The sequence below is a fragment of the Hakea prostrata genome, chromosome 3, assembly GCF_041222555.1.
Source record: "Hakea prostrata isolate BN-2017 chromosome 3, UWA_Hpros_2, whole genome shotgun sequence".
Taxonomy (NCBI): Eukaryota; Viridiplantae; Streptophyta; class Magnoliopsida; order Proteales; family Proteaceae; genus Hakea; species Hakea prostrata.
Genome location: NC_142602.1, coordinates 2,824,332 through 2,849,675, shown reverse-complemented (window position 1 = coordinate 2,849,675; position 25,344 = coordinate 2,824,332). Strand labels below are relative to the sequence as shown.

Sequence of the window (25,344 nt, the reverse complement as noted above, 5' to 3'; positions counted from 1 at the left end):
GAGGCCTGGGATTAAACATTTTTTGATAAATACCACTTTTGTTTTTTTTAGTTGATTAAATAGCATTTGAACCTGAATAACCAAAAAAAAAAAACATTTAAACCCTTACCCTTCTTGGTTGAATAATATCACTTACCTCCCTTCTTATCTAATAAATATATAAAACACTTTTCCTCTATTAATTTGTTTGGTTAAATTTCACTTTTACTATTAAATGTTTTCTAAGACCCCAAACTATAATGTATAATTTAAACCTTCTATTACTCTCAATTAAAACCAAAATCACCTTCAACTAATTTTATTATTAAAATCCTACAATACCTCTATATTATTTGATTTAATAATCATGAATTAATTTCATGTGAACTAAGCTATTCATTTTCTCCATCTTCTCTCCCTTTCTTCTTCCTCTGGTATAATTTATGAAATAAAAATCAACAAACAGAGCTAACAAAGACACATTAAAGACAACATCAAAGCACCAACCCCAAGTCCCATAACGCCCAAACCCATTATAATGTAACCATAGCATCACCAATGAAACTCCAAAACTGAAAACAAGTTGAAGGTGATTTTGGTTTTAATTGAGGGTAATAGGGTTTAAACTAAAACATGTTTTCAGCCAAGGGTAGTTTGGGTTTTTAGAAAAATATTTAACTATAAAAGTGAATTTAATTGAAAAAAAAAATTAATAGAGGAGAAATATTTTAGTACATTTGTCAAGTAAGAGGGGAGTAAGTGATTTCATTCAATTAAAAAGGGGTCCAAGTGCTATTTGGTCAACAAAGAGAGGAGTTAATGATATACATTCACCACATTTTAAAAATTTTCAGTGCCACCCTAAGTTACCCCCTTAAAACTAATCCCATCCCCCAAGTTATCCAGTTAATTAGTAGGGTGAAACCATTAGGAAATTACAGTTGAATGTTGATGTAAGTAAGTTAAATTTGAAAGAGATAAAAATAACCTTGAACGGGAAACCTTACCCTTGTCTCGTGGTTTCTTCGTCTTCCTTTATCGTCTTTAACTTCTTTCTTTTTCAATCTTAAATTCTCACAAATTTAATTTGGTTTTTAAAAAAAAAAATTTTCTCACAACATTTAGGAAATATAATTTATGAGTTGTGAGGACAATATTGAAAATTGATAAATAAAAACTAACTGAAGTTATCAGGGTAAGCAATGGAAGGGCGGACTAATAAATTCAATAATTCAAGGGGTGACACTAGTATTAAGGTGTAGCTGAAGGGGTGGGACTGGAAATTTCATCAACCTTGGATTATGGGAGCTTGAGTGCCTAGAAGCCTATAATTTTGAGTGCCAGGAACTCAGGAAGCCCAAACCACAATACCGAAGGGTGTCCCCTTGAGCTTCTCTGGTTTCTGGGTAAGTAGCAGACTAGAATTTCAAGTTCTACTTTTTCAACACCAGAGATACGACTATGGCAGCACATTGAAATAGAAGAATCCAAAAATGGATTAGCAGATGTTTTGAACTGTTTTCCAGGAAAAATTCTGGCAACGTTCTCTAAGTGGTAACATTTCATTAGATTTCGATTATTCAAATAAAAAAGTAGTTTTTTTTTCTTTTCTTTTCTTTTCGGGATGAATAAATAAATAAATAAAAAGTAGTTATTTCACCTTACTATTAAGATTAGGTATCTTAGGTACCCAAAAGGATCATAGAAATGTTCTCCATTCTGACAATTCTGTTACCAGATGCATTCTATTAAATTATGATGAATTACAATCAAACTTTGTCCATGCTACATTGCCGTGAAAGTCGATGCAATCATCAGCAAAGGAAGCCACTGTTTTAGGATCAATTGGAGATAATAATTTACTTAACTAACTAAAGGAAGGTAAGAGGAACATGGTGAGCAGTGCCAAATCTGGTTGTTTCAGAAAACAGAAACCAGTTGTGGTTAGTCACGCCACGCTATCATGTGGTATATTGAAATCAACCAGGTTCTGAAGCCAATATGAGCAGCAATCGTTTTCAGCATCCAACGTCATCATAAAATCACGCATCAAAATCGTCTACTTTCTCAGTAAAAGGGTGTTTTTATTTGCCAAGTTTGTGCTTTGCTACATCTGGAAATCTTTCTTGCTTCCCTCTTCAGCCATTCCCAAGTCTTCAGCCATGATGATCTCCATGTCTCTGACATCACGCTTCAACACAGTACCAAGCCTTGCAATTGCTTCTGTTTGTTGCTGTAAGACCTGCCACAACCCCAAAAAGGAAAATAAGATGCCAAGGAATTAAACTCATAATGATCTAAAAGAATATTATGTTGCCAGACACTCACCTCCTGCATATCAGCAAGGCTCTGTTCATCTATTTTGGTTGAACCAGGAAGGTAAACAGAACCACCACCATTTGCATTCGCACGGACACGAGATATAGAAAGCAGATTGTGAACCCTCCTAGACAGTTCTGCTCCCGGTCCTTTTAACTGGAAAATTTTCCAGCAAGTTCTTAATATCATCTCTACATTTACTAGTGGTTCAGAAGCAAAAAGTAAAGGAAAACCAACCTGTCTAGCAAGAAGAGCCAACTTCTCAGCTAATTCAGCTTCAGACTTCATTAAAGGCACCCGACAGCCCTTACCCTCCAAGGCCTCCACTATTCTCATAATCTAGCAACACATATATTTTAGCATAAAAAAGTCAAAACAACTAAATCTAGGCAAAGAATGCATATGATTTAAAGGGGAGTGATACGTGCTGCCTGACCATCATCTGATAGGGGACCAGACAGTGTGATCCAGCAGTGAGCTAGAGCATTTACATGACAATATTCTTTTTCTCACCCCCAGTTTCAAACCACAGAGCTGCACCTCACTGCTTGGTCCCCAGCTGATCTTGAGGAGATGGCAGCCAGGTCACAATACGAAGAAGAACTGGATAAATCATCTCTATTTTCCAGTTCCTCGAATACAAAGCAGTAGAAACCCTCCCACCCTTAATAGTCGCCTTTGAAGATCCTGCTCTTTCTGTCTCATTCTCTGTATCCATGGAATAGTATCTGCTTGAAAATGCCGTTGAAGCTACACCAGAAAACAAACATATAAACTAAAAGCATCAAAAAGAGAGAATACACAAAGCATAATGCCTAAATAACATAATGATTGCGAGGACAAACCATCTTCACATTGCTTTGAGTCATCCGCAATCTCTCAGCATCAGAAACCATGACTTCATCCTGGAGCTACATTGAAATAAAATTACAACGTCAGTCAATTCAATGAAATCATACAATGACCTGATAAGAACAGAAGTAACAAATATATTGACAGAAACTTTAAACATTGGAAAGACATAAAAACCTGACAACCAAGTAAAGAATGGTGGGAGGAGAAAGCTGAGAAAACACCCCCCCCCCCAAAAAAAAAAAAAAAAAAAAAGAAGGAAAGGAAAAGAACAGAAAACCTATTCAGGACATTTGAAGGGTTTAATGTACACATATTCAACAGCATCAAATAAAACCTTTTATATCCCCAGCTGATAGTATGACATCTGGCATTCTAGGTGTACACTAATACCTAAGCCTGCAATAACTGGAGTACTGACAGCTTAATTGCAGAACTGGCATACGACTGGGGATGGACTCAAAGCTTGATGTGCCTGACACTCTACCATCTTAGGCACATGAAAGCAAAGAGGCAGTCTGCAACATGGAATCCCAAATTCTCAATTCATAACTTATGTACCTTCAAACATAGAACAGCATAGCGAGCTGAAGAAAGATGAAAAGGGGTCTTTTTATATTCTCTTCTTTTTCTCCCTTTTTTTTTTTGAGGGGCCACACTAAAAGATGGCATTTCATCACAGTCAAGCCGTTTGAAGCTTGAAATAGACTGATGCAGATCTAACAAGAAGCCTACTTTCCCTAAAATAAGCCTACTTCTGGGTTCTATAGGTTAAGGGCATTGGATGCCATGAGATTGAGTTCTTGATTTTTTATTTTTTTTTGCTCAGTGAAATTGAGGCTGCTGCCTCTTCTCCACCATAAAATCTTGTCCAGTGAGTAATATCTACATAAAAGCTTGGTGAGTCATATCCAAACTGCATGCTTGTGCTTCAAACAAAGCCACTGTTTAGAGTTGGCAAGTAATATCCAGCCCTAAATCTGGCTGTGGAAGTGGCCTTTGAATGCAATCTGCCACATAAATTTGCTGCATCAGAAGACAGCCACTTGGTAAAGAGATCCATCTATTCCCATCCCCCATCTGCATGATCCTTAAGAACCTGCATCAAGCCGCAGCTGCAACTCTGCAAAACTTTGAGTTTACCCATTAGATTCTGCCAAGGAATTCAACCAAACCCCCCCCCTCGTGACCCCCACACCCACCGTACTTGCAACCCCATCATCCATTTAAAAAAATCCTGAAAATACCGTTTCCTGAAACCAACTTATTCAAGAATCTAGACCTTTCAACATAGATCTTGCCATGTTGGTAAATCCAACCATAAGATGTTCAAGATTTGGGACACCCTCCTCATACATCATTACCTAAACTTGATCCGAGTGGATCTTTGGTTTTTTTTATAACACAATGCACCAACCTTAAAACCCTAACTTTTCCAAAAAATTAGTTTCCAACCTTCAAAGTTGTTTCAAACTTGAAACCATCCATTGTTACCCTATTCCCCAACACCTATCATTCTTCTCCAAAACTTCCATCCCAAAATCCTTTTTGCTTGACCCTGGCAAAACCCTATTTCCCAAAAATTGACCATTCAAGAGTCAGGACTACCCTAATTTCCAATTTCATGTTGGTTCATTCTGAAGATCTTGGCACTGACCCTCAATCCTGTTGAGGCTACTTCATAACCAGGCTCCCACAGGACCAGATAAACCGCCGCATCATAAGCAAGGTCCCAAAGGACCAGATCGACCATCTCCAAGAAAAAAGGATACTTGGGTCATCTAACTCTTCATCTGCATTGAACCCAAAGCTAAAAAATACATGCTTTAATATACTGCCAACTTTAGACCAAGTACAAGCAGCATATTGCTCATTTAAACATCTCCATACGATTTCAAACCATGACTCAGAATCAGTCTTTGCAATAAACAGCTCTAATTCAAATCCATGTTTTGAAGGATCGGCAATGTATAATTCAGACCTGATGAACGCAGGTACTGGGCAGCAATGTGCTTAAGAGTACATGGCTTGTACTAAAGTGAAGGTCCCATAGAAGGCTTTGGGCATTTACTATGTTTTTAGAGGGTGATTAGCACTATTACAATAGTTTTGAGTGTTTGTGAGACGATTTTAAGTGTTTTGGGTGAAGCGAAGACTCCTTAGAATGGTGGATTTCACAGGTCATTGCACAAACAATTCAAAGAAAGCCTAGAGAACCCTTTTTTTTTGGGTGAATAAATAATATATTAAAGACAGCAAGAAGATACAAAGGAGGAAAGAGAGGGGGGGGGGAACCGATCAAGAAGAAGATCGGAAGGCAAAGGAGAGTCCTCAGGATCTAACAATAAGCCTAGTCCTTGGGGAATCTGCCACAAGGGGGTGGGGAAGAGAAACAATGAAATAGATGGCCTTCCAACTCAAGTCTAAGAGGCAAGATTCGGATGTCCATCTCATGCGGTTGCGCTTCCACCATAAGTGGTGGATAGTGGCTCCAAAGACTAGCTTACCAACTTGGTCGCAAATAGAGCCCGAAAAGATTCTCAAGATCCAATTCCAATCACTAGCAAAACCACGAGGTCGCCTCGACCAAGGCCAAATAGAGGAGATTGCTAAAGACCAAAGCGAGTAGGGGATAGGGCAAGAGAAAAAAAAGATGATCTAAGTTCTCTGAATCTTTCCCACAAAAAATGCAAGTAAGGTCAACCAAATAGAGAACCTATTATTGTATCAGATAAAGCAATTTGGGTTGAGAAAGGACAAAAAAAAAAAAAGACAAATTGCTTGGTAGTTCAAACAGTTTTCAAGGCTCATAGTAGTGAGACACCTTGGATTCTTGACAGTAGGTGTTCCACACATGACAGGTGACAAGAATAAGTTCTCGAGCTTGGATGCAGTTAAAGGTGGTTCGGTGAGATATGACAACAATCATGGGGCCAAGATTGAAGGTAGAGGCTTAATTAAACTGGATGAAGGAAAGTTGAAATCCAATAATGTTTTATATGTGAGTGGACTCAAACACAATCTTCTCAGTGTAAGCCAAATATATGATGGTGGGTATAAAGCTCTTTTCACTAAAGAAGGATGTGAAATCAAGAAGTCAAAGAATGGCAAAACAGTGGTTCAAGGAACTAGGACTACAAGAAACTTATATGTCTTATCAAATGTAGTGAAGACAAGTGTATGGTGAATCAAGAGGATGAAAACTTGTTATGGCACAAGAGGTTGGGGCATATAAATTTCAAGAATCTTGCCAAGCTCAGGAAGAGGGAAGTTGTGAGCGATCTTCCAAAGATTAAGAGGCCTACAAATCATGTATGTGGTCCATGTCAAAAGGGGAAGCAAACTAGAGCCACTTACAAGCCCAAGGAGTATCACATATGTAGCCCTCTTGATTTAATCCACACAGACTTAGGTGGTCCTATGAGAACAGAAGCTATTGGAGGAGAAATGTACTTCATGCTTTTCATTGATGAATGCATAAGAATGACTTGGGTATCCTTTCTAAAAGAGAAGACACAAGCACTAGATAGCTTTCAAATCAAGGTAAGGAACATACATGGAGAAAATTTTGTAGTGAGCAAGGCATAAAGATCCAACATTCATCTGCTAGAACTCCACAACAAAATGTAGTGGTGGAAAGAAAAAATCAATAAAAAACAATGTTCTCTAAAAGAAATGTATCAAAAAGGTTTTGGAGAGGAGTCTACAGTTCAATCCACATCTTAAATAGATGCATGATGAGACCAAATGAATCAAAAACTCCATATGAAATGTGGTATAGAAGGAAGCCAACCGTGAAGTATTTTAGAGTGTTTGGATCCAAATGTTTCATCAAGAGAAAGGAAGAAAATTTGATGACAGGGCTGATGAAACAAGACACCAAATTTAAGTGGTTCAGCCAGATTGCCTACATCCACAGAGTAATGCCCTAAATAAAGCTTCGTATTTACTCAATACTTTCCAACTAAAATCTTGATCAATACAATGATTAGAGAGCACCCACTCTCAATGCATTTAAAACACAAAGCACCCACTCTCAATGCATTTAAAACACAAAGCACCCACTCTCAATGCATTTAAAACACAAAGCACCCACTCCAGTATGAACTCTTACACCCACAAAAGTATAAGGCCACAACCTCAACCAACTCAACCCTAACAAGCAACTACTTGAAAGGTAAAACTTTTCAAATGGGGGAGATTACAATAGTTTACTCACCTTCTTCTTCAACGTTTTCACCAAAATACGCATCCGAGCTTGTTCTTTGTACGAATCTTGCTTCTTGATTTCGCCTCCTTATTTTTCTTAGTCCCTACAAGCCAAAAACCTACTTCTGTTTCACTCGAATTTGGGCTTTTAAAGAGGATGAATGTTGATGTACATGAACTTGGATCTCATATTTTGGATGAGTCCCAAAGAAAATCTAATCACACAACCATTGGATCCACTTTAAAATGGTGGGTGAGATCTGGGCCGTTAGATGTCTTAAGTTATATGAAGACCTCACAAGATTATTTCAAATATAATTTTTTTATTCTATCTTAAAAATGCAACACATTGAATCATTTTAACCACTATACTTCACAATGTACCATATATGCATACTTCCGGCCAACCAAATACCTCGCGATGGAATCTTTTCTGTTATGGACACTTGAAAACCAAGTGCATCGATCTCGTCCCTTAAAATCGGATCTTCATCCATGTCCTTCTAATAACCATTAGATTCACATCATTCAAAATTACATACTCCTTCCTGAGATATAAAACTTCTTTGATAAGGACCCCCAAACTCTTTAAAAATTATTTTCGAACCCCTGAATGTAGATTACATCACAAAGAGCAAATCATCTTATTTTTACAATTCTACACTACCCAGATTTGTTTTTATATCGCACACTCTCATGAGAAACCTCATAACTTCTTTGTTTGATATCGGAATCACAATCCTAAAAGTGCGTTAGAAAGAAGACTTCATGAAGTACGTTTTTGCACTTGAAGTTGAACCCATAAAACAATTGGATGACTACCCAAATATTCATCCGAGATAACCCTTGTGCAGTGACCTGTGAAATCCACCATTCAAAGGAATCTTCACTTCACCCAAAACACTTAAATCTTCTCATGAACACTCAAAACTATTGTAATAGTGTTACTCACACTCTAAAAACATAGAAAATGCCCAAAACCTTCTATGGAACCTTCACTTCAGTATAAGCCATGTACTCTTAAAACACACTGTAGTTTGGTTGCCAACTATGACAACACATGCAATCTTAGCCAATGGAACAATAATCTTCTCCTTTGAAATTGTTGGCAACTCAACTTTCTATTCTCTTTTCTCTCCCCCTTTGACAACAAGTACAAAGGGTGTCTTTGCTCCCCCTTACATAGACTCTACCATAGGAGTGCCCACCGCATCTTCCTATCCTATGGAGAGATGATGTTTTATGTGCTCTCTCACTTGCTTCCCCTTAGAGCCACCACTCCAGGCTTTAATCTTAACCTCTCAAAGTTGTCTTTGGATAGTGGTTTTGTGAAGATATCAGCCGCTTGATCTTTTGAATGAACAAATTCCTAAGATCACTTCACCTTTCATCACCTTTTCTTTCAAGAAATGATATCTTATGTCAATATGCTTGGTCCTAGAATGTTGCACAAGATTCTTGAAGATATTGATAGCACTCTTGTTATCACATTTGATAGCCACAGGTCCATCACATTGGATGCCAAAATAAAAAATGTGTCTCTTCATCCAAATCACTTGAGTACAACTAGTTGCAAATGCTATATATTCAGCTTCAGTTGCAGACAAAGATATAAAATCTTGTTTTTTGCTATGCCAAGCAACCAAACTCTTTCCCAATTAGAATGCACCTCCACTAGTGCTCTTTCAATCATCAATGCTTCCAGCCCAATCTACATCTAAGAAGGCTAAAAGTGTGAAGTATTTAAATTTAAGATACCATAACCCATACAGTAACCTCCAAAGATGATATCATCCATGTACACAACAACTACAAATTTGCTACAATCCTCAGCAATGACATACAAGTTGTTGTCCACAATTCCTTTCCTTATCCCAATTGTAGCAAGTGTCATGTCTTGAGTAATGAGTACCAAGCTCTTGGAGTTTGTTTCAAACCATATAATGTTTTCTTAAGCTTGCATATCATATTTGAATCTTCACCTATTTCAAATCCATCCAACTGCTCTATGTAGACTTCTTCAAAATCAGAAGTGCTGATTTAGCATCCATTTGATAAACTTTAAAACCCTTAAAAGGCTACCAAAAAGCTAGGAACATCTTAATGGATTCCAACCTTGCAACTAGAGCAAAAGTTTCATCAGCCTTGAGCATATCTCTTACAAACTAATCTAGCCTCGTTTCTAAGAGTACAGGTATTGGCAACCAAAATACAGTGTGTTCTAAGAGTACATAGCTTTTATGAAGCGAAGGTCCCATAGAAGGCTTTGGGCATTTGCCATGTTTTAAGAGGGTGATTAACACTACTACAATAGTTGAGTGTTTGTGAGAAGATTTAAGTGTTTAGGGTGAAGCGAAGATTCCTTAGAATGGTGGATTTCACAGGTCACTGCACAAGGGTCATCTCGGATGAATTTCTAGGTAGTCATCCAAATATGGTGGACTCGAGCAAGATCTCACCACTCCAAAATAGCGAGATCTGGTCGAGATCTTCCAAAATTTTGGCGTAATCTCGATGGCCCATCTCGGTGGGTTTTAGGGCCCTGGTTGGGCTGAAATTTGGTATTTAGCCTATTTAAGGCCTTTTGAACACATTGGTGGCCTTAAATTTGTGAGAAAATAACCCTAAGTATGTCTTCTAAGTCAACCCTATGTGTAAAATCAAAGTGCTATGAAATGCAAGGTTAAACAACATGTAATGTAGAGATATCAAGTAATTCATGTTATCAACTATAAAGTATCAAATACATTACACATCAAACTATCAAAGAACTTAAATGTCTTCAAAATTTTTTTACAACCATAAGAAGTTTTAAACTTCTAGTAAGTCATAAATCATAATCCATAAGTTCACAATCACAAGAGTATGTGAGTAATAAGATTACAAGACTACAAGACAGTAAGAGTATCACTCAGCATTCTGCATCAACTGATTCTGAACGATGGCCATATATGACTCCCAAGTCAACTCATCACTGTAGTATGTCACAGATCGGTTTAAATGTCACATTAAATTGGTTTCCATGAAAGTGTAGATCAAAGCTTGTGGATCAACATATATTTACATTAGACTTACACACCCATTGTAGAACATTCTATTTGAAAAAAAATTCAAATTTGGGAAAAATCTTACCATTGTTGAAAATCTAGTTGAAATAAGCTTGAATAATGATAATTTGATGTTGTAGATGTCTTAAAGATGTTTAGAAGTTGAATCCCCAACAAATTCCGGCCAAAAATCAAGTTTCTGGCGAGTTTTTATGGTTGCAGCAAAAGAGAGGCGAGATGTGGCGAGATCTCCCATCTTGCAGACCTCGCCTCTCCTCTCGTCTCGCTATCTTAAAATAGCGAGATATCTCGCGAGATCTCCCACCATGCATCCAATTGCTTTGTGGGTTCAACTTCAACTGCAAAAACGTAGTTCATGAAGTCTTCTTTTTTAACGCACTTTTCAGATTGTGATTCCGACATCAAACAAGGAAGTCATAAGGTTTCTCATGAGAGTGTGCAATATATAAGCAAATCTGGGCAGCGAAGAAATAAGATGAAATTTGCTCTCTGTGATGTAATCTACATTCAGGGGTTCGAAAATAATTTTTAAAGAGTTTGGGGTCTTTGTGAAAGAAGTTTTACATCTCAGGGAGAAGCATGTAATTTTAAAAGATTGGATGGTGCGAATCTAATGGTTATTAGAAGGACATGGATGAAGATCCGATTTTAAGGGATGAGATTGATGCACTTGGTTTTCAAGTGTCCATGACATAAAAGATTCCATTGCGAGGTGTTGGGTTGGCCGGAAGTATGCATATATGGTACATTGCGAAGTATAGTGATTAAAATGATCCAATGTAAATCATGTTTAGGATAGAATAAAAAAGATTATATTCAAAATAATCTAGTGAAATCTTAAATAACTTAAGACATCCAATGGCCCATATCTCACCCGCCATTTTAAAGTGGATATTCAACGGTTACTATACATTAACGTTCATCCACTTTAAAATCCCGAATTTGAGCGAAACAAAAGTAGGTTTTTGGCTTATAGAGACTAAGAAAAATAAGAAGGAGAAATCAAGAAGCAAGATTGGTATGGAGAACAAGCTTGGATGCATATTTTGGTAAATTTAAAGAAGAAGGTGAGTAAACTATTGTAATCTCCCCCATTTGAAAAGTTTCACCTTTCAAATAGTTGCTTGTTAGGGTTGAGTTGTTTGAGGTTGTGGCTTTATACTTTTGTGGGTGCAAGAGTTCATAATGGAGTGGGTGCTCTATGATCATTGTATTGATCAAGATTTTAGTTGGAAAGTATTAAGTAAATACGAAGCTCTATTTAAGTAATCTAGCCGAACCACATAAACTTGGTGTTTTGAGTTTCTAGTTTATTTTTTCAAAATCGCATATATTGGAGTGCTTTGATTGTAGAGTGATGATGCATTATCTAATAGACTTAGCCACATTGTGGTGTGTGGTAGAAGTGCCCTTGTGTAATTGATAACTACATGATTATCTTGACCAACCTTATCTTGAGCTTAAAGAAGCGTCACATCAAAGAGAATTTTAGAATATACTGATTCACCCCCCTCTCAGTGTCAACCTGGAATAACATCATTGCCCCAAATTCAAAGAGGTGGCAAAGGTAATCGTTATATCTGAATGCGACAAGAAAGACATACGTGCAATCTAGAGGAGCTAAAAGAATAAGGAACCAGGCTAAAATGGCGTTGGGCTGTTGGCTACCGTGAGACGAATGCACTCTGTTAGAATTATCAGCAATGATAACCCTAAATACAGTTGAATGAAAAACTAGGGTGTAGCCAAACCCTCTACTTAGCATAAGGCTTAGTTAATACTAAAACATCTGATGCATAAGAGATACAAGCATCCAGTCAAATGAATGGCAATAATGAAATTTTAATGATTCCGGTGTTATGAACACAAATTTTCAAAATAGCAGGTGATAAGTGATGAAATACATCCAAGTATGCAAACACAAATAACCCAACCTCCCTTTGCCTAATGGAATACTAAAATAAAATCTACTCAAAACCTTATATTAGCTAAAAAGTCACAAGAAAAATTCATTTTGGAGTATGGCTCTTTTGTGTGCTTCAATCAACATAAAAGTTTTGCCCGTTTAGAAGTGGGTGGACTCATTGAACTAGTTGTCATCAGCAGTTCACGAAACCAGAATGAGAACGGTCAAATTGTTGAGTGGCAATTCCAGCAGATTTATACCATATTTCTCAGGCCAATTCCATCTGAATTTCCACGCTTGGTTGAGATGTTTTAGCTAGTCTTCTGGTTCCTTAACTATTCTCATGTAGTATTCTGTTAAAGCAACCTGTTCTCTTTCGCAAGCTAGAAACATATCTGTCATTTATTAAAGAGATTCGGGTCATCTCACTCAATCTTATACAAGATTTGGCATCCCAATCGGCTGAGAGTTCAATTCCTCAAACCGCAGTTATCATTTTTTGTTGGAAAGCCACGGAACACTGAACAGGTTAGATGCCTGGTGATAATGTACCATCACTAGTGAGAACTGACATACCAATCACCATGCCATGAAGCTCAGGATAAGATGACTACAGGAAGTATCAAATAATAGATAGGTTGTACACAAAAAACCAAAAAACTGTGAAAGAAATTATCCAGTAAACCAAAGCAATCTCTATGACGCAAAGCTGACACAGAATAGTATAATATTCTCTCCTCAAACCAAAGAGAGCAACTACCTTAAGCCTCTGGGATAGATCTTTGAAGCCCTGAACAAGTTGAGGCCAAAGTTTTTCTCGATCTACACTTTCCATACCTTCCAGCTTCCTCATAGCCTCCGCCCACATGATCTGGCAAACAAATCTATCCACCAAAATCAACAGACTGACCAACATATAGGGTTTTCCATGAAGCTACCTGAATCTGGCGCAGTAATTTGAAGAAGAAAACTCACGTCTGATACGCCAGCGGGTTTGGTTCTGACAGACGGATCAGTGACACTAAACAACAAATGCTGGAGAAAACCAAACAAATTTCTCGTAAGAACCCAACGAATGGAAGGAAGCGGGAAACCTTATTTTCAAAATTGACCACACAGAATATCCACAACGAACCTTGAAAGCGTACTTAGGGTTTCCAGGATCCTCTTTGTAAGCATCAACGATCGCCTAGTTGACAAAGAATTAAGTAAACGCGAGGGTTTTCGTTACATTGCTTCTAGAGAAGAAGTGTTAGAAGTTAGAAACTAAAACCCTACCTGTATATCACGATCCGCAAGGGAAAAAGGGAGAGGGGCGACAGGCGCCATTTGAGTAGTCAATTGAGCATTGGAGAGTGAGAATGGAGTTGATTGTTGAACTGGAGTGGTTTGAGGTGTTGCGAAAGGAGATTGAAACCCAAAACCGGTGTTTGGTTGCTGAAACAATGGCAATTGTTGCTGCTGCTGCGTCTGCGGCTGCTGGGAAAAAGGACTAGGGAACAGAGGGGAGGAGGAGGAAGAGCCAAAAGCGGGAGTAAACGAAGGCGTCGAGGGAGTGCCGAACGCCGGCGATGACGCCGGAGTTGCGAACATGATTGTGAAAAACGAAAGTCGCAGCGTTTAAGCGATGGCCGCCATTACCAATAATCTCTCCAGTGAAGTTGAGTGTTTCGTCTGTAACCGCGCTCTTCACTTTTGTTTCTTTCACGCAAGCTCGCCCGAAACTGGAGAGCTGGACACTCCAGTTCGCTACATTCGCGATTTGACCTTCAGGCTTCAGGGCCGTGTTTGTCCTTTTATCTTTTCCTGGGTATAAAATTAAAAGCAAGCTCTGTGCTCAAGTTCCGCGAATCAGCGATTCCGTTGTGTTCAACTCGGACGCTTCTTATACCTTTTTTTTATTTTTATTTTTTCAATATACGGCCGGACGGGCGGGGCAAGGGAAGGAGACCGGTGGAAGGAGACCGGTGGGAGTAGAGGTTCAAACCCATGACCTCCTTAGACTTATTATCTCTACAATAGAAGCTACTACCATTGCTTATACCGGTTTAGCTCGTAGCTAAATGTCAGTGGAGTAGATGTGTAAATCTCAAATGACGTGAGGCCAATTCTATTGTGTCAGCAAGCTATTGGCATATTTCCTTCCCTTGTAAGTCTAATTCTTCGGCTTTGACTCCTTAATGAAGTGGTTTGTAATAAAAATTACGCAAGATTGCCCTAGGTAGAGGTCCATACTTTTCTAGTTGTCTCGCACCTCCCCACCGCATATAAGGAGGGATTTCATTTGTCATAATTCGAAGGTGAGACCTAGTAAACCCTTTCCCCTCCTAATGTGTGATAAAAAGTACAAAATGAGACAATTAGAGGATACCAATCACACCCTAAGCACCCATGCCTTATTTCATTGCCCATGACCTTTAGAAATCCCTGTCTTCCCATTGATGGAAAAGCCACATTAATTTTTTTAAATTTCATTTAGATTAGAGACTTGGACTATATATTAGCTGGATATGATGAGTCCGGATGATCTCCTTGTATTATAGGGAGGCCCATAGAATTAGGGTGATGAGATTTTTTTTTAAAAATATTTTATTATTTTTACTTGTAGGTCCTACATATTTTGTGGTTATAAAGCTGTAGAGTGTTCTTCTGACGGGGAGATGATCCAAACTTCAGATATAACACCCATAGAATGAAATGGTAAAACTGTCATTACCCACAAAGAGAAATGATAAGACTGTCTTACATGCTACTAGGGACAGCCCCTTTTAAGATAAGGAATGGTTGACGCCAACGATCCTACAAATATTACTACAACACATGGCAAAAACACAATTAGTGAAACGAAACAACTTTCATCTCAGACATTTCATCGAACACTTTTACACTCTCCATAAAACAATATTACTTTCAATCATTTCATTGAACACCCTCTTTCCTAGTTTTTATATAACCAAATTTTTGTTGGGAAGTGTTGGCGATGCTGAATCAAAAGTAGATATAACAATTTGATGAAGCAAGACTAGTCCGAGTTAGGTAAGATGCATTCTTGTTCTAATCAGCTGCACACTTTGAACACATACTTCAGACTGTCAAGGATCAAGAGATGGTAGTGAGTAAAGGGACAAAGCCATTGAGAAACCTCCCCCTACAAAAAAGTACACTCAACTTAGGAACCCTAGATTCACACGATGTTTGGATAAACTTAGACCAAAATTAATCATCTCACAATCCTTTTTTTAACTTTTGTCTCTACTCTGGATGAAAAATATCACTTCTTTCTGATTGTAGAAATGTCTTCCAAACCCCACTTGTTCTCTAGAGAATTGACCTCCCTCCATCCTTCACTCCCTCTTAATCAGAGATAAGCAAAGGATAAACCCCACCTTGCACAGGGTAGTCAGCCAGGTCGGGGTGGCTATATTGGTTTTACTTGAGTTTAGTAGGAGGGAGGTCAAGCCATCAATGAGGATTCACCGTTGGAGAAGAAAGGAAAACATAATCCAAGCGGAAGGAGAACGAAAAAGTTATGGTGGCAAAAAATTGCTACCAAAGAAGTGAAGAAAAGAACTCAACAGAACTCCTGAAAAGAAAACCATCAATGAACATAAAACTCTTCTCTTGTTCACAAAACATCACAGCAACTAAACTTGGCTCTGTAGGGCATTGTATTAAACATTTGCAAGATTAGTTAGAGCTTCAGTTTCACAGACAAGAAACAAAATTCTGTTGATACGGTAGGTTGGAGGATGGGAGCATACAGAGACCAAGACCCCAGGGCACCCTCCAAGCCAACAGCAAGGAATATAAGGGCTAAAGCTCGGTTACAACTAGCATCACTGTATTGGTGAAGAATAATCAAAACAAAGGAGAAAAAAATAATCAATTAAAAACCGCAGGGATATTCACAATGGAAGCTACAAGATATTGTGAAAGGAAAATATGTAAGAAAATTTTTAGCTATTGCGATGGTGTGTTGCCTGAACTCCACATTAGACCTCGACTGCCACTTCTCTCTGAAGGGGCAACTTAACCACAATGGTGTGTGTTGCCTGAATCCCATATTAGAATTTAATTGTCGTTTGTCGGTCCAAAGGGGCAACACACTGCCACAAGGAACGGTATGCTGGAATATCAGCAGCAGCAACACCAATAGCAGCAAGGTTCCGTCCGTATTCCTGTTAAAAATATGATCATAGTTACGAAATAAGAACACACCTTAGCATAAAAAAGACCCATCACATGAACACACAATACAATGCATACCTGAACATCAAGGAATAACTGCATACAGATTTTGTCTGTGTCAGAGACATTCTGATCTGAGACATCAGAGCTTGCTCCTGCTCGTCTCTGGGCACCTTGTCGTATTCTCTGCAGTGACGTTTCCGTTTTCCTCGCCTAATAACAATCCAATGTCATCAGCACAGAAAGCATTCCGAGACACAGATCAATCGAAATATACTTGGAAGAAAAACAGGTGTTGAATACTAACCACATTGACAAGATCAGCAGCCATCTCATGGTATCGACCAGTAATTTCAGTAGCAGCACCTTGAAGCAGATTATTCCTTGCTTCTTTTGTCAAATATGTGGAGGCTCTCTCTCCTTCAAGGAAAGACTGCAGAGAAGAGTTTGATGAAAAATTGATATCATTACCACAATAAACCAGTGTGCATATAGCAGCATTAAATTACAGTAAGATATCAGAATAACATATGGAGGATTTGACATGATAAATCCCAAGCATATCCAATGACATGGATTTATTCAGAAATGTATAACTAAATGGTACCTGGTTTAACTGAGAAATTCAACCCATAATAACATATTGATTAATGGTCACAAGGATACAACTCCCAAAAATAAACAACAAAGACAGCAAAGCAGAACAATGGCTTTCGAAGAGGGATAAGAAAACCAAATACCTTCAAAGGACGCAAGACCCCAGATACATAAGGTGAATGCCTTACAGGAAGAGGTTTATTTGTCATCCTATACGTTGCAGTTATTCCCTTCAGCTGCCTCAAGTCCTATATTTGTCTCCCAAAAGAGAGATGCATTAAGATACAAGCACCAGAAATACAGTACCTATCTAGGAAGAATTTTAATGTGATCCTTGCATGAGTGTAGATTCATTAGCAAAAACAAAGCTTACCTCAACTGATTTCTCGACAAGTGCCTCAATCATGGTATTCATTATTAAGGGTAATAAATCTTTCAAAGACTTCCCACACTGTAAAATGCTTCGCTTTACCAGATCAATTACTTCAGTGGGACATGAAGATAAAAGCTGAAGTACATGATCAAGAAAATCATTACTGAACTGATTCACTAGACAATCAATATCATGCATTACCTGCAAATCAAACAATCACCATTAATATCCAGCAGCATCAATAAGATATAATAACATAACATCCCCCCCCCCCCCCCTTTTTCCTGGGGGTGGATAATCAGAAGATGCATGACAAGGAGATAGAATGACGTTGCAAAAGCTTTGAACTCTTTTACATATTAATTTGTATATGATTGTTGACCACAATCATTTTATATCCCTGTAAGGTCGTCACAACCGAATACACCCCTAGCTGAATCATTGACCTGAAGAATAGGTCCGTGGACACAGGAAATGATACCATAAAGTCATCTCAACAGTTCCAGGGAAAGTTGTCTTCTAGATTCCATTTTAAAGGAATTCAGAGGATTCAGTTGTTTATGGATCCAATGTGCAATGGATAACTTTCCGCCTGACTAGCAATTTTATACCTATTCTGTAGAAGGATCTTTTTTTTTTCCCCTTGTTTTAAACAATAAGCAAAAAGGTACCAATTTTTATATAAACACATCAAGTAGAAGGCCAGAGTATAGTGTCTTAACAAAAATAAAAATTTATTTTAAAAACAAATATCATGCTTCAAACATATTGTGAAGATCATAAATAAGAGAGGTAAAGGACTATGAAAAAAAATATCATGAAGAAGGGCAAATTAATATTAACCCCATCAAGCCTCAAAATAAAACAAAATTCCTGGCAGCAGTCTCCTTAGAGTGGCTATTACGACTTATAGGACCTAAGCAAGAGATAAAACTATAGTTCAAATTATTTAATTACATGAAAGTATAAAGCAACAAGTCCACCTCAGGTGTTGGTGGTCACTTTACTTGGAAACAAACTTCTAAAAGTTATATCCTCAACACCAACTCAAAGGCAGTGCTTACTTATTTCTCTGTCTGAAACACTAGATGTCTGCCTACAAGTAATAAATAGAAAACCTTTTGACACAAACCAGTCAAGTGCAGCTTAAACTCAAGTGCCAGTATATGTAATGAAAATTTACCAAAACAGAAGGGGGGAAAAAAAAAAAAAAAAAAAAAAAAGAAGAAGGAAGACAAAGAAACAAAGAAACAAAGAAACAAAGAAACAAAGAAACAAAGAAAGAAAGACAACACAAATTTGTACATATGTGAAGTCACTTATCTAAAGATTCTAAACAACTAAGGTCATGAAACATGCCCTTCAGTGTTTTTCTGGAATGTAGGCTCGGCAAGAGGCAAGAACAGATCACAAGTAAGTTCCTTTTTTTTTCCTAGTTGGGGGGGGGGGGGGGGGGGGGGAAGAGAGAGAAAGGAGGGGAGCCAGGAGGAAAGCAAGGAAATGGTGCATACAAAAATAAAGTCTTCAGGGATTGCAGAAATAGCCCATTCGGAACCAGGATTGGAGCCTGCATTCCCCGCTTTTCGAGCAGCCAATCCCAAAGACAACCATGTTGAATACCTATTGCACATTCAGAAAAATGCATTAGGAGATAATGTTCTAGAATAATGGTACAGCATACATAAAAAACAAACTAATTGTCCAAATTAAGGCAAACTGACCTTGATAGGAGCTGCAAAGATAAACGAAGAAACTTATCAGAACAGGAAAGAACAAGAACATCTTCTCTCCAGCAAGCTCTCAAGCTCTCCAAGAGGGTAACACTTTGCTTCAATGTTAACTCCTGAGGATTCCCTTCATTAGAGATGGGGATAAGAGAAGTCACCATAAGTGCCGAATCCAAAGCCCCAGCTATCTCCTGAAACCTGACGTAATTGAATTGATGTTTGTTGTCCAAATCATAATACTTCAAAAAGTAAACTCTGATTACAATGATACCCCTGAATTTTATTAGATACCTCAAGGAGAAGTAAACCCCAATATTCCACTGTTTCATGAACTCAATGTAGATGGCCTCTGTTCGAAATTTTGCAATTGCAGATCTGGAGGGACAGGAACCTTGCATGACAATTTGAAGTTACAACCACAATAAATAACATAAAACTCTGGATTCTAATATCTTGATATAAGCCATCTCATTTTTTCATGAAAATGGCTAGTCACAAACACAATAAATAACACAGGATCCTGGATGTCATTTCCTCATATAAACCAACTCATCACTCATAAATGTGTAACCTTGCATTAAGAAAATAGGGACAGTCGGTTGGAAGTGTCCCATAGAATATAAGATTTATCTACACAAAATAAATAAGCCTAACCACACTCCTTGGTCCTTCATGTCCTGATTTCTGTATAAGTATATTTGCTTAAAAATGACAAATGTCACCCGGTTATCCTTACAACAACCCCTCGACAAACTGAGAGAGGGGAAGGGAGGGGACCAGGTCTTTGTCATCCCTATCAGCTATGCATATTTTAGACAAACTCACAATAAAAGCGACTGTTTTTTACCTTCAAGATAAGCTAGAAAGCCAAGGCTCGATTTGTAATTTCTCAGGAACTCTGTTGGTCTTCCAGGTGAGAAAGCCCCAGGTTTTCCCTTCTGAATAGATAAAAGTACCTCTTTAAGTATTGAATTTGCCAAGAAGTCAAAAACATGAAGCCCTGAATTTGCTGAACATCAAACAACAGACAATCACATCAGAACCATTATAACACTAGAAAGCATGGCTAACATATTGAAAGGTCAGAGTCATATAGCTATACCTGAGGATGAAATCTCCAACAAAAATCTGCAATCCTTGTCAATAAATTGTATGATTTGTCGATAATCTTCCTCAAGTTCACTGCCAACTGAACCAACTACACCCTCTGAAGAGCTATGGGGAATTACTTTCTGAACCAGTGGAGAAACAATTGTGGTACGAAAAATTTCTTCTGCACCATTGATGTTATCAATTGCTGCATATGCACGCAAGCAATTGTAAATTGAATTTGAATCTCGATTTTCCAGTGCATCTACAAAACAACGCCCCAAGCTGGCATCTAATAATGAGTTAGCACTTTGAATCCTCTTCTCCATATTCTCAATGAACGGGAGGTTCTGTACTGCCACAAAAATAAAAGAGAAATAAGAATAAAACTCATTAGTTTCAAGAAGGCATATAAAAATTATTAGCTTCAAGAAGGCATCACAGAAATTATTCTATTGACAGGTGACAGCTACAAAATAGATGCCTCTTCGTAATGAACAAGAAAATGGATAAAGAACACCAATCCGAAAGCATGCCAGAAGTAAGAAAAACTAAATGGGTAAAGTACACAAGCCTGAGTATGTAAGTTATTACCCTGTAGGTATTATTGTATTAATATTTCCATTCATCCTATGTTACTGAGGCCAGGAAATTGATCCCACCATATGCCGGAGACCACAGCCTCATGCTACGCCCTCTTGGAATAATCTTTTCAGAATCTATAAATCATCCATTTCCCAATTTTACCACCTGGTGACTTGACATGTGTTGACCAAAAAAAAGAAAAGAGTTGACATGTGGATAATTTTAACTTAAAACTCATATACTACGAAAAAGATGAAAAGAACCATCAAAAAGTGTTACCCAATGAATTGGATGAGCAGATCTTGACTGCTTCCTTCAGGCAGTCATGCTGGGTTGATTTACAATACCCTCAACAAATTTTCTAACCAATGCTTAAATTGTTTACCCACTCTAAATAATTCCACCTAGGGTCAGATCTATCTTTTCATTTAGGATTATTATCAAAACCACAGAAACCTTCATAAGAACTGTTCCTTGGAACAGTATCAGAAATAAATGAGTTTGAGTCGCCAAGCAAAATCATCACTAAGATCTAAACAATATTCAAGAGAAGACGCTGCTCAATTCAAGGGTAAGGTTGGTAAATCCTACAGTCCATCTAAACTCTTGTTTTCCAATTCTTGAAAAAGGCATTTCACTACGGGATGCTGGCGATTCATGAATGCGTCATCCAATACCAAATATAGCCTACTTTAACAAGAGTTCACTCAACCAATAGAACAAAGTTCCTCTTGAACTGATTCATATATTGTTCAAGCACCTTAAGCCCCAAATAATGGCATCCTTCTTCAGGATATCCAGGTTAAACTGAATGGATGTCCAAACAGTGGCGTCCATCTTCATGACATCCATGCTCAACTGAATAAATGTCTGCACTCAACTGAATGGATGTCCAAACGGTGGCATCCATTCTTCATGATATCCATGTTCAACTGCATCAATGTCATGCATTAGTGCATTTAAGTCCAGGAAAAGAAAGAAAAAAAAAAAACTTTCTTTTCGAATTATATCCATTTCTCGGTAGGACCATTTTCAAAAGATCAAAAAACCATGAACTTTTTTTTTGGATGAATAAATAATTAAATTCACGAACAAAGAAAGCACAAGGAAAGGAAAAAGAAAAGAAAAAGGGAGGCAAGGGGGAACATCAAGAGGGTGACCGGAAGGAAGGGTTGAGGCCCCAAGAGCTAACAATTAACCTATTCATAGGGGAATCCTCAACTAGGGGTGGGGAATTGTGAGAAATCTGGAAGAAACATCAAAACAGATGGCATTCCAAATCAAGTCCAATGACCGGGAGCTATTAAGTTAGTTGTCCTAACTAAGAGCAACAATGCGACATACTGCAATAACACACTGTTTTTTGGAAAATTGTGGGGGTTCCTCCTAAGAACTTAAGCTCGAGTTTAGTCTAGTTACAACTTACAATCTAAAAGTTATCTTTACTGGAAAGCATTCACACAAGTCACTAAAATTGAAATCTGAAAAATAAAAAAAATTTGTGATCCATTAATCCCCCCCCCCAAAAAAAAATAATTTATTCTCTAGTTCTTTTTAACTCATCAAATGTGTTGACATCGTAAGCAGTAAATTACTAAATCCCACAGAATTAGACCTTTGTAGAGAATTGATAGAGGGAAATAAGTAAATGATATATTGAGATGATGTTATTTGGTTTCCTTCTGAAACAAACAACGTTTAAGGACATAAACATAATTAGAACTTTCTCATAAAAGTTTAAGGAGCATGTAGCGGACTTTGTTGCTGTTATGATAGGCACAAGATGATGCCATCCTATGCATTGTTGATATAAGGAAGTTTTTGTTTCTCCATTTAATCAAGCAATAAAGATGATGTTGAATGAAGGATAGGTTTGTGGAGGAATTTGTTTCTAGTGAAAGGTAAATGAAGATTATGATCTTAATATTTTTCTAAAAGCAGCAACAAATAATTTTCTGTAGCATTTATGCATCAGGTTCTAACTATGGTCAAAGCACAGCATATGCCTTAAGTCATCGTTATGACTCAAATTCTACATGTTAGAGCCCCATTAATAATTGTTGCCAACTTTACTGCTCAAGTAAGTCCCAAGAATTTTAGACATCTCACAGTGGAAAACTACAGTAATCTAGTGCTGCTCACGCTAACTCTAAAACAGTGTAGCCTATGTAAAGGTTCTTACAACTGATGTCCATTAGTTATCCTGCAAGTTGGTGCTTCCTGATTTTTGAGCTGGGATGATGAAAAGAGTCATTGGTCTCTAGCAGTGAAGTTATGGATATGAGTTTTTAGCATTTCCTCCAGAAATAAACGGAATCCTTTTAGGATTATTACTTGTGGCACATTTCCTCACAATCAAACATTAGGTACTCATTTTTCAGTCAACTATTGCCTTACAAATATGGACAATGTTTCATTCAGAATAAATAGTTCTGAAAGCTCTTAATCTATTTTTATGCAAAGCAGAGAAAATTAATAAAACGTTTAAAGAATTCTATGTAGATTTAGATCCAACAGTCCTGCCAACCAGCTTTATGAATCAAATAACAACATATTCGAGTATCCACTTATCACATGTGGAGCTCCAGCATTGCTAACGGTGGGGCAAAGGCTACTGGCTACCACAAGAGAGTGGCACTTGATTCATCTGTTCAACAGTTTAAGTTCACAGCAGGGTTTGAGGATCTATTAAGCCAATGTCTTTCCATTGGAGCTTGAAGGCTGTATATAAGCAAAGCCTCCGTGAAAATGATTACATACATTTCCATGAATCAGTTCGTTTAATACGGTCTTTGTCAAATTTGGCTGTAATTGAAATTAGATTCGAGTGCTACAATGTGACGAATGAATAGATTAAGTGTCGGAGAGAAAAAGCGACCTGGGCATGAGCCATGTAGAACTTTAGTCGGTTCATCTCACTGGCGATCCTCTCCAGAAGTATGCTTTGAGTCTCCCTTAGATTTGTTCCATTCACGGCATATCCATTGGAGAGAGAACCTTTGTCCGTGGACGTTAAGTCTCCATTTGACAAATCAGTAGGCAGTTCCTTTATAAGTTTCTCAACCTGCAAAGAAACTCCGTATCGTTTAACCCCAATAAAAAACTGAAGCCGGTAAGAGCATCACTTTTCAAATTCTCGAGCTCGGTCAGAGACTCCAAATCAAAGCACGGAGTAACAGAATTTGATGGAATTCCCGACAGGAATTTCAACTTCTTAGTGTGGAGAATGGGAGAAAAAATCGTCACCTTTGACACGACATGGAATGTATCAAGCAGAAGCTCCAGCATCTCTCTAGCAGCCGATGCCTCCGCTCTCTGACGCAAACCATTCTGCAAGGAAGCAAGGGAAGACTCAACACTCGTCCGAAATTGCGAGATCTTCTCACGGAGCTCTGTCAGAGGAGCTCTCATCCGCAAGATTGCGGCATCGACATCGACGAGCTTGGTGCTCAGATTCACGAAATCTCCGTAGTCACGATTGATGAGCTCTACGAGCTCGTGTTTGAGAGATGATAGGTGTGATTGGAGCTCCGATCGAAGATTATCAAAGGGAACGAATGTCCTTAGATCTGCTATGTAATTCTCTGAATCGAAATTCTCCTGCAGAAATGCGTCTTTCTTGAACCAAAGAGGTTGAGAATCGATTGGATCACCGAAGATATCAGTTGGAGATCTCGGAGGGAATGGATCCGCCATCTCCAATCTCGTTCCTGTTACTTCGTCGTTTACAGTCCAATTTTTCTTCAACCGTTGATTCAGAGACGAAAATGGAGTCTCGACAGTTCACCGCTGAGTGCCGTTACGAACAACCAAGCTCATGTCATCGACTTCGTGGGCATATGGAGACGCCTCACGGATTGTAATCCAAATCACAAAAACAAGCAATTCTGCGCTAAGTACAGTTCCATCGAAAACTGAAAATAAAAGAAAGCTGCAGACAAAATGACTGCAAGAATTCCACAGTGAATCGGCCTAAATTGATTTACAAGTTTCTACCCCCCCAAAATAAATGATTTACTATGTGTTGCGGATCGGGTCTGAGCTAGTCCAATTCGACTCGACAAACCCAAATCCATCCAGCTCAACCGGCCCAAAAGGGTTTCGGTTCTATAGCAGGCCCAGTTACGTAGGCCTTTTGCAAGAACCCGAAGTTACGTTACATGGGCTGCCTTGGATCTTTGGGCTTCGATTATCGTGCCCTAATAACTTACAAGGGGAAAATTGGCCCAAGTGAAAGGGGAATTTCAGTGATACCCGCGATAATTGAAAAAAGACATAACCAATTCAGAAATATAAAAACATTAGCAGAGACACCTAACTATTTCTTGAAATTGTATACCGGTACATTCCATTAGCAAATTCCAGTAAGTCATAATTGGATAATTTTATAATTCTCATATTTGCCCTGCCTCTAGAAAAATAGAATCATAAATTTCATTTCTTTCTTCTTCT

At 38.1% G+C, this 25,344-nt stretch overlaps 2 protein-coding genes across 2 annotated transcripts; both read right to left on the bottom strand.

Moving 5' to 3' along the window:
- Positions 1 to 1,469: 1,469 nt before the first annotated feature.
- Positions 1,470 to 14,135, bottom strand: LOC149020017 (nuclear pore complex protein). The gene is made up of 9 exons (XM_089148026.1): positions 13,612 to 14,135; positions 13,469 to 13,522; positions 13,309 to 13,368; positions 13,094 to 13,204; positions 3,144 to 3,209; positions 2,962 to 3,048; positions 2,536 to 2,637; positions 2,308 to 2,454; positions 1,470 to 2,221 (listed from the first exon to the last, which is right to left on the bottom strand). The coding sequence occupies exons 1-9, from the start codon at positions 13,924 to 13,926 to the stop codon at positions 2,087 to 2,089; spliced, it is 1,077 nt and encodes a 358-aa protein (XP_089004152.1). The 5' UTR covers positions 13,927 to 14,135; the 3' UTR covers positions 1,470 to 2,086.
- A 1,160-nt stretch (positions 14,136 to 15,295) lies between these two features.
- Positions 15,296 to 24,851, bottom strand: LOC149020016 (oligomeric golgi complex subunit-like protein). The gene is made up of 12 exons (XM_089148025.1): positions 24,139 to 24,851; positions 23,771 to 23,956; positions 20,321 to 20,657; positions 20,066 to 20,227; positions 19,510 to 19,609; positions 19,213 to 19,416; positions 19,003 to 19,111; positions 17,492 to 17,692; positions 17,262 to 17,366; positions 16,829 to 16,954; positions 16,600 to 16,734; positions 15,296 to 16,511 (listed from the first exon to the last, which is right to left on the bottom strand). Exons 1-12 carry the CDS (start codon positions 24,586 to 24,588, stop codon positions 16,398 to 16,400), a joined length of 2,229 nt encoding a protein of 742 aa, XP_089004151.1. The 5' UTR covers positions 24,589 to 24,851; the 3' UTR covers positions 15,296 to 16,397.
- Between the last annotated feature and the right edge of the window lie 493 nt (positions 24,852 to 25,344).

Excerpts from the sequence above, each read along its gene's own strand:
- LOC149020017 (XM_089148026.1), bottom strand. The coding sequence starts at position 13,926 with ATGTTCGCAACTCCGGCGTCATCGCCGGCGTTCGGCACTCCCTCGACG. Across the intron at positions 3,210-13,093 it reads ATCTATCCCAGAGGCTTAAG|CTCCAGGATGAAGTCATGGT; the intron begins GTAGTTGCTCTC and ends ATTTCAATGTAG. Across the intron at positions 2,455-2,535 it reads TGGCTCTTCTTGCTAGACAG|TTAAAAGGACCGGGAGCAGA; the intron begins GTTGGTTTTCCT and ends AAAATTTTCCAG.
- LOC149020016 (XM_089148025.1), bottom strand. The coding sequence starts at position 24,588 with ATGGCGGATCCATTCCCTCCGAGATCTCCAACTGATATCTTCGGTGAT. Across the intron at positions 23,957-24,138 it reads CATTCCATGTCGTGTCAAAG|GTTGAGAAACTTATAAAGGA; the intron begins GTGACGATTTTT and ends GTTTCTTTGCAG. Across the intron at positions 19,610-20,065 it reads CTTTCTAGCTTATCTTGAAG|GTTCCTGTCCCTCCAGATCT; the intron begins GTAAAAAACAGT and ends TTGTCATGCAAG.